The sequence below is a fragment of the Budorcas taxicolor genome, chromosome 23, assembly GCF_023091745.1.
Source record: "Budorcas taxicolor isolate Tak-1 chromosome 23, Takin1.1, whole genome shotgun sequence".
Classification (NCBI taxonomy): domain Eukaryota; kingdom Metazoa; phylum Chordata; class Mammalia; order Artiodactyla; family Bovidae; genus Budorcas; species Budorcas taxicolor.
Window position 1 is genome coordinate 30,690,054 of NC_068932.1, and position 12,671 is coordinate 30,702,724.

Below are 12,671 nucleotides of genomic sequence, written 5' to 3' on the forward strand. Positions count from 1 at the left end.
TGGTGTTTTTAGAGTATTTCTTTCTTTGCTAAGAAATTGAGAGCTCAGATACCCAGGACTTGTGTCGGTCTCCTGCCATTGGCACCACTGACCAGCAAGTTTTGCAGGGATCAGCCCAAGGTCACTTGTGCAACAGACTCAGTCGCTCCTCTCGGGAAACTGTGGGTTAATGGACCCTCCCAACCCAAGGGGCTCCTGTGGCATGTTGTAGCCACAGATGGACGTACATAATTAACAATAATGTTTGGTAACCATGGAGATCAGGAGAGGGGCCATCTTATAATGAGCTCTTTTGCTAAAGTTAATAAATAGGTCTCTTTGAACAGATGGGATCAAAGAGAGCTCTTTTCCTTGTATTGAAGTTTTTTCCTTTTTATTGAGGTATAAAACACATACTCTAAAATGCACTAATCTTAAGTGTGTGTGAGTGCTTAGTCACAGTCGTGTCCGACTCTTCATGACCCCATGGACTGTAGCCTGCTAGGCTCCTTTGTCCATGGGATTCTCCAGGCAAGGATACTGGAGTGGGTGGCCATTCCTTTCTCCAGGCGATCTTCCTGACCCATGGATCGTACCTGGGTCACTTGCTTTGCAGGCAGATTCTTTGGCATCTGAGCCACTGGAGAGGCCCCAGTCTTAAGTGTACAACTCCATTCATTTTTTACATGTGTGTACTCAGTTACTCAGTTGTGTCCAACACTTGCAATCTGTTAGACTGTAACCCACCAGGCTCCTCTGTCCATGTCCTCTGTCCATTTTTTCAGGCAAGACTACTGGAGTGGGTTCCCATTTCCATCTCCAGTGGATCTTCCCGACCCAGGAATCAAACCCATATCTCCTGTGTCTCCTGTATTGCAGGCAGATTCTTTACCGCTGAGCCATCAGAGAAGCCCTTTTACATGTGTTGGTGGTGGTTTAGTCATTAAGTTGTGTCCGACTCTTGCGACCCCATGGATTGTAGCCTGTCAGGCTCCTCTGTCCATGGGAGTCTCCAGGCATGAACACTGGAATGAGTTGCCATGTCCTCCTCCAGGGGATCTTCCCAACCCAGGGATTAAACCCAGCCCTCCTGCATTGCAGGCAGATTCTTTACCATCTGAGCCACTAGGGATTACTGTGCAAATACAGATAGAGAACATTTCCAGAACCCCAGAAGGTTTCCTCATTTCCCTTGCTAATCAGTATCCATCCCCAACCCCAAGGGAAACTCAACTCTAACTTTTACCAGCATCAATTTGTTCTGCCTGTTCTTGAACTTTATATACATGGAGTCACACCTTGTATGGAATTTCCTTTAAGACCATTCAAGTCAAGTCCAATGTCTATTCCGCCTTTCTTTCCTAGGCCTTTTTAGAGATGGCTTACACAGAGGCTGCCCAGGCCATGGTCCAGTATTACCAAGAAAAATCTGCCATGATCAATGGTGAGAAATTGCTTATTCGGATGTCCAAGAGATACAAGGAATTGCAGCTGAAGGTAAAGCACCCTCTCCTTCTTTCAGTTGTTCAGCAAACATCAGCTGGGTGTCTCCTTGTCAGCCACTGGCCTGAGTGCTGGTGGGAAGGAGACAAAAAGATCCAAAAAGTATCCACTGCCTTTGAGGATATCACATGGGAAGGCAAACCCATTCTAACATGGCAAGAAACATGCTCACTGAGGTAAGGACAGGACGCAAAGGGGTGCTTGAGACAGGATGGCTACCTACCTGGGACCCAAGAACAATTTTAAGGGAAATCTTAAAAGATACAGCAAGAGGGAAAGGTGGTTGCTTTTTCAGAGGTTAGAGTTCCGGGCATAAACCTGAATGTAACCTCCTTCTCTACTTAGACAGGTTTTCAGTTACTTTTTCTTCCTCTGTCACCTCTTGATTTTTTATTCTTTCCTCCATCCTCTGTATTTATGCCTTAAGTGAAAGTCGCTCAGCCATGTCCGACTCTTTGCAACCCCATGGACTTCACAGTCCATGGAATTCTCCAGGCCAGAATACTGGTTTCAATAGCCATTCCCTTCTCCAGGGACTCTTCCCAATCCAGGGATGGAACCCAGGTCTCCCAAATTGCAGGCAGATTCTTTACCAGCTGAGCCACCATGGAAGCCCCCATTTATGCCTTAAGGTCCATAGTAATTCTTCTAAGCAGCATGTGACTGAGCTGGCCATTGTCCAAACTCAGGATTGAACTGAGATCATTCCAGACAGGGCTTTTGTCTTTGTTTTAGCTTGTTCTACCTTTCTTTTTTCCTTTCTTTTTTGTTTTATTGTAAAGTATAACCAAAAAAAAAAATACTGATTTTGTATTGTACAGCTGAAAAAGTAATGATGGTGAACTTCCATAACCCCGTAAAACCATCACCAAAGTCAAGAAATAGGACACAGACAGCACCCAGAAACCCATGAGTCCCTTTTTATATTAACTCTTCTTTCCACTTTCCTGACTCTAATCATTTCCTTGCTTTTCCATTTATTATTTACTTCCTCTCCATGCCTTCCTTAACATTGTAGTTTAGTTTTGCCTATTGTTGCGTTTTTTGTGAATGGAATCATACTGTATTCTTTCATTCAACATTATGCCATCTATGTTGGGTGTATCTATTTTCACTGCTATGCAAATTTCCATTGTATGAGTATAGATTTGTTTATCCATTCCACTGTTGATGGACATTTGGGTTATTTCCAGTTTTAGGGCAGTAGGGACAGAGCTACTGTGAACATTTTCAAACATGTTATTTCAGTACCCATGTACAAGAGTGTACAGTTAGGGGAACTATGCACCTAGAATTGCTGGATCACCAGGCATGCTTACCCTCAGCTTTGCTGGATGATAGCATTCCTCTTCGGAGAAGGCAATGGCACCCCACTCCCGTACTCTTGCCTGGAAAATCCCATGGATGGAGGAGCCTGGTAGGCTGCAGTCCATGGGGTCGCTAAGAGACACGACTGAGCGACTTCACTTTCACTTTTCACTTTCATGCATTGGAGAAGGAAATGGCAGCCCACTCCAGTGTTCTTGCCTGGAGAATCCCAGGGATGGGGGAGCCTGGAGGGCTGCCGTCTGTGGGGTCGCACAGAGTCAGACATGACTGAAGTGACTTAGCAGCAGCAGCAGCAGCAGCCGCATTCCTACCAGTAGTGTCTGAGAGTTTTCATCAGCTCCGCTTCTTGCTAATTCTTCATCTTGTGCAACTTTTTTGCCCCTCTGGGGAAGAGTGTGATGGCTTTATTTTTTATTTTCCATGTTAATTGAAGCTGAGCAATTTTGCATGTGTTTGTTGGTTATTCCACCTAGATCTTCTCTGGTAGGAAATTTTAAAGTCATTTGCCCATGCATTTGTTTTAGATTGTATCTTCCTATTGGTTTGCAGGAGTTCTCTTGACTGGAGCACTGAGTCCATTTGGATTTGTTGTAATTAATGCCGTATTTGTGGTTAAATCTAACTTTTTATTTTGTACTTTCTACTGTCTTATTTAATAGGGATTTTCTGGTTCACTTCAGCTCATTCCACATTTACTGAGGGTCCATTTTGCTCAAGACTTGCAGCCCTTAATCAGCCTTCAAGGCTCAAATCAGAACACAAAGGGTTAGCAGCTGTTTCTAGCTAGGACAAGCATTCTGACAAGTCTACATATGTAGATTGGTAATACGTCAACCAGTTGCCAAAGTCCTAATTTTGCTTTACTTGCATTATTGCTTCTGAAGTTCCTTTGCCAACAATTCAGCTTCAGGCAGAAGCTGGCATTCTTTTCCCAGCTCATGAAAGCCTGTTGCTTTTCTCAGACAAGTAAAAGATCCTGCCCTATTCTGTACCCAAAGTTCTTGTTCTCCCTGATTCTGCCCTGGGGGCTAGAATTGAATTTCTGCACTAAATTCCCAGTGGAGCTTTGGTCTCCAAATGAGATGTTGTCATAAGGCTCTAGTTAGGATTAACTGCAGTCCTCTGCTTCTTAAAGTACCAAGGCACCGAGGTCCCTTATCAAGGGAGGTCTTTTGTGGTGGTGCAAAAACTATGGGTTAAATGGGTCAGATGATCAAAGTTTGCATTCAGCAAAATGTTCACTGAGTGCTCATTGTGAGTGGGAACTGGGCCATGAATATGGTGGCAGCAGGTCTGTAGAGGAGCTCACAGGCTGGTGGGAGGAAGAGCACATAAACAGAACCATCAGCAACCATGTGACCTACAGCAGACTGGAGGGTGGTAGCACCAGCCTAGCCTCTACCCCTTCCTGCTTTGATGACCTTGGACACATTGCTTAACCTCTGTGAACCTCAGGTTCCAGATCAGTAAAGGACTATATACCTTGTGTTCTTTCGTTTGAAGAATTTTTTTTTTCACACGTGGGTCTCCTTGAGTCTCACAATCACCCTCCCCTGTGACGTGTGTAGGGTGGATAATAACAGTAATTAAAATAGTACAACAATAATAATGAGACTATATGCCTTTAATTGAGTCCTGGGTCAAGTAATGTGCCAAGCACTTTAAGATATTATCTACTGTGATCCTGACATCAGTCCTGTCGGACAGGTATTATTATCAGTTCTACAGACAAGGAAACTGAGCCTCATAGAAGTTTGGTAACTGGCCTGAAATCACAGTTACTGGAAGAGTCATGATTGTATCTTAGGGCTGTTTTGGTTTTGCACTCTGTGTGCGTCTCCTTATTGTGTTTTTATGATCTCCGTTGTCCATGTGAAAAAAAAGAGAAATTAGATAATTTCCTTATAGTCATCCAGTCATTAAGCTGCAGAGATAGTATTCTAACAGAGCTTCTCAAACTTCAGTGTGCATACACATGACTTGTGGATCCTGTTGAAATTTCTGATTCAGTAGGTCTGGGTCAGGGCTGTGATTGTGCATTTCTCACATGCTCCCAGGAGACGTCAATGTTTCTGGTCCTTGTGGCACACTCTGTCTAAGTGGCCAGAACACATGGATCCTGACCTTTAGCGAGGATTTTGTGCTCCCCAAGTAGTCACACTGCCTCTACGTGAAAGCATCTTAGAGCATGTTTCAATTACATAGTAACGGGTGTATTATGGTCCCCATGTTGACATGAATCAGCTTGGACTTCCTCTGCAAGTCCAAGTCCTTCTTTTATCTCCATTAAAGCATACTGGCTAATATAAATAAAAGAATTTATTGGCTCAACTGAGAGAAAGCCAGAGTTTTCCTAGTGGTACCAGGGAAGTCCCTCTGATACATGCGCTTCCCTGAGCCAGTCCTTGTAGCTGTGGTGTGATTGGTCAGACCATGTCACCTGCATCCTGGGAGCAGGCTGGGGACAGGGGATGGTTCCTGGGGAGGCAGACAGCAAGTCATTGTGTCCATATAAATCTCTGGGCCAAAGGGCCACCACGTGGGGCCCCACCCGGGCTTGCAGAGGTCGGGGAGACTTTGATTGGTCTTTCTCCTGTAATTTTACCTTTTGCTCACCAGACAAAGTGGAGGAGGAAGAAGGAGAGATTTTTATTTTAAGGCATTTCTCCTCTCCTCTCAAATATTTCCTCATGTCAGTAATCTTGTCTCACTCTTTGTGGCCGAGATTCTGTTCCTCAGGACATTTGGGACAGAAACTTTCACACAATAGGTGTCCTACAAATGTGTGAAATGAGTGAGAAAATCTGAAAGAATGATAAAAAGTGAGTGTTTTCCTTCCTGCAGACCTGCATGAGAAGACTGATTATTCAAAGTCCTCTTGCCCAGAGACTCTCACCAGGTAGACTGGGGCGTGACTGAGGCTCCCGGGTGGTTTGGGAACAGTGGGCCTGTTTTCAGAGCCATTGGTCTTGCCAGCCTCCTATGCACAGAGATGGTCTTTGGCCCTGGGAAGCAGTCTTGTGAGTGATCCATGATCTCTTGGTTAAGGAGAATAAATCAGTAAATGATGACTGAGGGTCTTTTCCATGTAAGATGTAGTGCCAAGAGTAACAGTGAACATGCGAGAGGTCCTCACTTGGGGGAAAGTTTGCTATCTCACTGGGCAGAGAAGCTAATCTCATGATTTAAACCTGAGTGCATCCGTTCCAAGTTCCTAGAAGATCAGTGGCAAAAGGCAGTATGACTTGGTTGTGTCAAGAAGGGGAGAGATTCCTGAGTAGAGCCTTGAAGGATGAGGCAACTAAACAGAGAGGGGCCCTCCGGGCAGGAGGTGGGTGAGATGTAGAGTCTGGAAAGCACAGTGATACAGAAATAGTCAGGGATGCTGTAACAGTATGTGGCTCTGACAAGTTCAGGGCTCATCTGCAAGGTGTCAGCATCTTCCTAAGGTTCTTGAGACAAATGAAACAGCCCAGGAGGGGTTAGGAGGCACGAAACTCTCTAGCGGCTTCTTTTACGCTGGCCCAGCACTCTGTGGCCTTTATCAGGACAGCACTCTCTGCCCCGAGGCTCTCAGTGGATGCCAGGTGGGCCTCATTATCTCACCTTTATAGGTGGAGAAGGTGAGTCTCCCACAGGCAACAAGCCATGACCCCAGGTGACCCTGCCAGGTGGCAGCAGGGCTGGGCTGCTCTTCCTGGGTGGAGATTCTCCATCCACGGAGACTCCCTGTGAGATCATACTTCCCTGGGACTGTATGGGGCTTGGAATCTCACTCTTGCTTTAAAGCAGCAAGATGTGTTGACAGAGAGCATTGTAAATGGTCCCCTGGGGGCTGGTTGACAGTGGAAATGGATTCACCGTTGGGGTGTGTGTTAATATACCATCCTGTGCACTTCTGTGTGTGTTTGAAGTATTCTACAATAAAAAGGTATATCCAAACATCATCACACACCTACTCCATCCTCTTCTTTTTCCACTCCTCTGCAGTGATTATGGCTTTCTTTTACCTGCTTCCTTTATACCTTTAACCACACGATAATGAGGCCAGGCCTGAAGAGGAAGGTTGAGAGAGGATTTTCTTAGAGTTGTGAAAAGTTGATTCTGTTATTTGAAAGCCTTTGGCCACTTCTGACTCCTTCTCAGATGGCAGCTGGCAGGGTGTTTGGGCCAGAGAGTGCCAATAGTTTGGAATTATCACTTAAAATAGAGGAACTGACCTCCAGTCCTTGGAGCGGGGAGTCATGGTGCCTGTGACCGCCATCTCCAGCATATAGTATTTGCGGATTGTTGTGGCCTTTCTCTGCAACCCATCCCTCCAACTCTCCAGCCAGTCATCGTGCCATGAAACTCACCGTTCCATGGGGGGCCCAGTGCTGCTGCTGCTGCTAAGTCACTTCAGTCATGTCCGACTCTGTGCGACCCCATAGACGGCAGCCCACCAGGCTCCCCCATCCCTGGGATTCTCCAAGCAAGAACACTGGAGTGGGCTGCCATTTCCTTCTCCAGTGTATGAAAGTGAAAAGTGAAAGTGAAGTCGCTCAGTCGTGTCCGACTCTTGGCGACCCCATGGACTGCAGCCCACCAGGCTCCTCCATCCATGGGATTTTCCAGGCAAGAGGAACTGACCTCCAGTCCTTGGAGCGGGGAGTCACGGTGCCTGTGACCGCCATCTCCAGCATATAGTATTTGCAGATTTTTGTGGCCTTTCTCTGAAACCCATCCCTCCATCTCTCCAGCCAGTCATTGTGCCATGAAACTCATCATTCCATGAGGGGCCCAGTGCTACAGCTGGTCAACAAGCCCTTCCCTGCTTCACCCACCCATGCCACCTGAATAAAAGCAAATTCAGGGGGCCCTGGGCTGACAGTGGCCTCACAAAGCTGTTCTGTGGTTGAGAAAATAAGGGCAAGGAAATATTTAAGCCCAGAAGAGGCTCTTCTAGCCCCCAGAGAACTCTAGAAGCACCTCTCTGACCCCCAGGGGATTGCATTGGGCCATTGAGGATGTTTTTATTTGTGGTACCTGACTGGCCAGCTCTGCCCCATCATCAGCAAGGCATCCAGAAAGAGGAGGGCCCGAGGGGCTGTTGTCTGTGATGATGGAGGTCAGTAGGGTCCGAGAGCTCCTTGAATGCCTCTGGCTGTGCCACTGGCCTGACCTGCCCCTCCCTGAGGGTCTCAAGCCCACCCCGATGCTGCCCTGGGTAACCTATAGAACCTCAGCTGCTCCCTGACCAGGCCCCTCCTCTTACCCCAGGCTTTTCTGGATCTGGACTAGAGGGACAATCAAGAGGACTTGAGGTTCCAGAAGGCAGAAGAAAGGTGTTGGGGACCCTGGGGACACTTTTTGCTACAGAAGGTCCCTGATCCAGACCCCTCAGGGAATTTGGATGCTGTGAAAAGTTGCCATGGTACATTTCACCTGGTGTGGGGGCACATTCATTAACCTTGGGCTGTTCCAGCTTGGCAGGGTGAGGACAGATTTGGGCCTGCCTGGTGCCAGCAGATCTTGTCCCACATCCCTGCTCTTGGTCTTGATGGCTCTCACGGGCTTTCCCAGGCTGGCCCACGTGGAGGCAGTGATGCTGCGGGTCTCCTAAGGACCAACCATCCCAGGCTGGCCTCTCCTGTGATGATGCAGGAGGCAACTTTCACTTTGTGGTCCAAGAAGGGGGCAGGCAGGAAGAAGGCCGCTCAGTGGGTTCAGATCAACCTTCTCATTTTACCAGCAACCCAGGCAGGAGGACAGGTATCTGCAGTGGGGTAGAAGGAGGCACCCTGGCAAGAGCCTTCTTCTCCATGCAGGCCCACAGCCCCAGCTCCTTCCCTTGCTTGGCCTTGGGTTGCTGGCTTCTGGTCCAGTCTAAGCAGTTAGGTTGCAGCGGCTGGGTGATCTGGTTACTCATAGGTGACACTTCCATAGGCTTATAGAGGGGCTACCTTTATAGCTATGGTCAGATGAAAGGGATCATTTGCCAGAACTGCGAGCCTGCTCTCAGGGGGGTATGCTGACCGGTGCTGGTTCCTGAGCGTTTTATTGAACAGGGATGGTCTGGCTTTTGACCTCCCCCTCCTCCTTCATAGCCACAGTGGTAGCGATCACTGACTTCTCTTCTCGTGTTTCAAGTTGACAAGCGATCCTTCCCTGACTTGAACATTTTTTTCTTATTATTATTAAGAAACTTTCTTTTTTTTTTTATTTTACTTTATTTTACAATACTGTATTGGTTTTGCCATATATCAACACGAATCCGCCATGGGTGTACACGTGTTCCCAATCCTGAACCCCCCTCCCACCTCCCTCCTCATACCATCTCTCTGGGTCATCCCAGTGCACCAGCCCCAAGCATCCTGTATCCTGCATCGAACCTAGACTGGTGATTCGTTTCTTATATGATATTATACATGTTTCAATGCCATTTTACCTCCGTTCCCTAAGTCCTAGCTCTGACCTCTCCTCTGAAACCACAGGAGGCTCCTCCTTAATTCTCTCCTCCCTTTATTATTCCTCAGCACAACCCTCAATGGCAGCAGTAACACAGATCAGTGTCTACGCATCCAGCTCATCATGGAGCTCACTTCGTATCTTTGGCCCTGGGTCTCATACCTATAAGATGAGGTGTTTGATGATACCTGACATCCATATAGGCTCTAAGATTTCACATTAATTGTTGGGTTGGCCAAAAAGTTTATTTGCATTTAAACACACTTTTTGGCCAACCCAATATATAGGAGGGGGAAAAATAAGGATATAAAGAACCAGTTAATTACATTTCCTAAGAAAATTCTTTGTCAAAAATTGACATTATAGACTGAGGGCTTTTAAGTCTTTTTTAAACATCAGTATTATAGGGATGGCAGAGGATGAGATGGTTAAATAGCATCTGCAATTCAATGGTCGTGAATTTGAGCAAACTCCAGGAGATAGTGGAGGACGGAGGAGGCTGATGTGATGCAGTCCATGGGGTTGCAAAAAGTTGGACATGACTTAGCAACTGAACAACAACAACAACTTTGGGGATATAAATCACAAAGCATAAATTTACCCTGCTCCATCCATTTTAATTGAATGGACGAATTCTCTGTAGTCTTTCGCAAAATGCTTCCATCCTTCTGTGCCCCTAAATTTCATTTTTGACCATTTATTTTTATTGTTTTCTTATTTGTCCACTCTAGCGTTAGGAAAGGGCTTTGGTTGGGATTTGGGGGCTGGGCTTGGTCCTGTCCTGGCACAGTCACCATATGGTGACTTCTGGAAGGGTGGAGCCTTGGGTGCTTGTATCCTCAACTGTGAAACCTGGCTTAGCCTGCACTGCCCACCTTGCAGACTTCCATTTAGCACTAAATGACCCACTAAAAGAACCATGCTGTAGTCAGGAGCTGCTGGAAGCGTGGGGGCATGGAAGGGACCTTGGAGTTAAAATGCCGGTTGTCAAGTAGAAGGCAATGGCACCACACTCCAGTACTCTTGCCTGGAGAATCCCATGGGTGGAGGAGCCTGGTAGGCTGCAGTCCATGGGGTCACTAAGAGTCTGACACGACTGAGTGACTTCACTTTCACTTTCCTGCATTGGAGAAGGAAATGGCAACCCACTCCAGTGTTCTTGCCTGGAGAATCCCAGGGACGGGGGAGCCTGGTGGGCTGCCGTCTGTGGGGCCACACAGAGTCGGATACAACTGAAGCGACTTAGCAGCAGCAGCAGCAGCAGCGGCAGCAGCAGCAACCATCTCTGTAAATGTGTTCCTTAACCCAGCACAACTCCAGAGGTCACCCTAGAGCACAGCGTGGCTGGTGACTGGAGCTGTGCCAGGCAGAACTCTGCCTTGATGTCTCTGGGTCTCAGTTTCTTCAGATGTAAAATGTGGGGGCTGCATTCTCTGATCTTCAAGTCTCTTTCTAAGTTGTAACACCTCTTCCCCTCCCTCCCTCTTTCCTTTTGTTCCTTTCACATATTAGATATTTTCTTTTATTTTGGAGGGAGGTGGGAGGTGGGTAGTAACAAATGCTGCTCTCCTTTGCACCTGGAGAGTGAGCCTCAGACTTCTTCCTTCCCAGCTTCATGGATGCCATGTGCCCTGGACCACTCAGCCCCGCACTGTTCAGCGTTATGCTCATACTTCTCATCTTCTGGATTAAACTGTCTCCCCCTAAGAAGGCTCTTTCCCCCCTTTGGTGGATGGGGCAATGAACCCAAGTCCTAGCTGCTTCCCTCTGGTGTTTGCAAGGCCTTCTCAGGTCTGACAGTGACCCTCTGACTTTGCCTAGAAACCTGGGAAGACCGTGGCCGCCATCATCCAGGACATCCATTCCCAGAGGGAGAGGGACATGTTCCGGGAAGCAGAAAGGTGAGGCCTGGCCTTGGTCTCAGGGCAGATTCTGGGTCATTGGAACATCCTCCCCTTTCTTGGGGTACTTGAGTCATTCTGTGCCCTGCCCTTGCCTCATCCTGTCCATCAGCTTTTTCTGGGCATTATACTTCCTTTTGTCCGAGGGAATATGCGAGTCCAGTCAAGTGCTCAGATTAAACCTCAGAAAAATTCAAGATGCTCAGCTTCCTCTCAGCTGCTCCTCCTTTGTTGTAAAGGCATATAGGAGAGGGTCTGCTGATATATGACTCTTAGGGGCAAGGGTACACTCTGCTAAAACAGCCTGAGAGTGTGTGTGGTGTATGTGTGTTGTGTTCGCTTTGTGTTATGTGGTTCTATTGTGTATGTGGTATGTTGTATGTATGTATGGTTATGTGCAGTGTGTGTATTTTGTCTGTTATATGGTTGTATTGTGTGTGTTGTGTTGTATGTGTGTTTGATATGTGTGGAGTGGTGTGTGTGTGTGGTGTGGGTACATGTGTGTTGTACGTGTGGTATATCTATGGGGTCTGTGTGTGTGTGTGATATGTGTGGTGTCTGGTGTGTGTTGTGTGTGGTGTGGGTGCATGTGTGTTGTATGTGTGGTATATCTATGGGTCTGTGTGTGTTTGTGTGATATGTGTGGTGTGGGTGTATGTGGGCTCTGAGTGTGGTATGTGTATGTGTATGTCTTCTGATTTTTCTTGAGCTGAATGTAGGTGCAGAAACGTCTGTGACTTGACCCGTCACTCACTCAACACTGAGTGCATTCGGTTTTCCGACTCATCTCTCCCAACTGAAGCTGTGACTCTGCCAGGCTGAGGCTGCAAGGTCACCCCTGTCACCACCCCGCAGAGTGAAGACGATCCCTGCGGAGGCCACTGTGCCGAACAGCAGGAGCGACAGCGGGCCTGCTCTTTCTGTGGTTTTTACCCAGAGCTGCCACAGGTGGCGCTCTAACCTTGTTGCAGAGGGCCCGGCCCAGGCTGTATCCCCAGAGGAGGTCAAAGCTGGTCTCAGGGAGCCACATCTCTTGTCCCCTGGTCATTGAGGACCGCGTGGTTTTCCTGTATTTGGAAACCAAATGGAAGTTCCCCATCCTTTTAGAATATTGGGTGGATGACTCAACTGACCTGTTTAATAACAACCGTGTGTGTGTATATGTGTGTGTTTGTGTCTTTGTTTGCAGCTGTTCAGGGTTGGGATTTTTGTTTTTCAAATATTGTGGCTGTTTGAGTTTTTTAAAGACACACGTGAAGCTGCAGCATCCCCCTGCAGTTCTGTGGTAGAGTCCCGAGGGCAGGTGACCAGGAAGCCTTGCTCTGAACCCTAGATAGGCTCAGGTCCTCTACTGGATTTCTGTTTCATCATCTGATACATGAGCAGGTCAGAGCTCTAAGGACTCTTCCAACCCCAAATGCCTTCCTAGAAAAATGGAGGCCAAGAGGCGGCCTTTACTTCGGTGGAGGCCAGGTGTAGGGGTGACTTCAGTCTCCTAGACAAGAGGTCGTC

At 47.4% G+C, this 12,671-nt stretch overlaps 1 protein-coding gene across 2 annotated transcripts in view; it reads left to right on the forward strand.

The window, feature by feature from the left end:
- The window catches only part of RBM20 (RNA binding motif protein 20), a 192,791-nt gene that overhangs the window by 155,853 nt on the left and 24,267 nt on the right, over positions 1-12,671 (forward strand). For both annotated transcript variants that reach the window (XM_052660630.1, XM_052660631.1), the window contains exons 7-8: positions 1,345-1,476; positions 11,080-11,159. In XM_052660630.1, the coding sequence (XP_052516590.1) occupies positions 1,345-1,476; positions 11,080-11,159 (212 nt within the window). The remainder of the gene's footprint in view (positions 1-1,344; positions 1,477-11,079; positions 11,160-12,671) is intronic.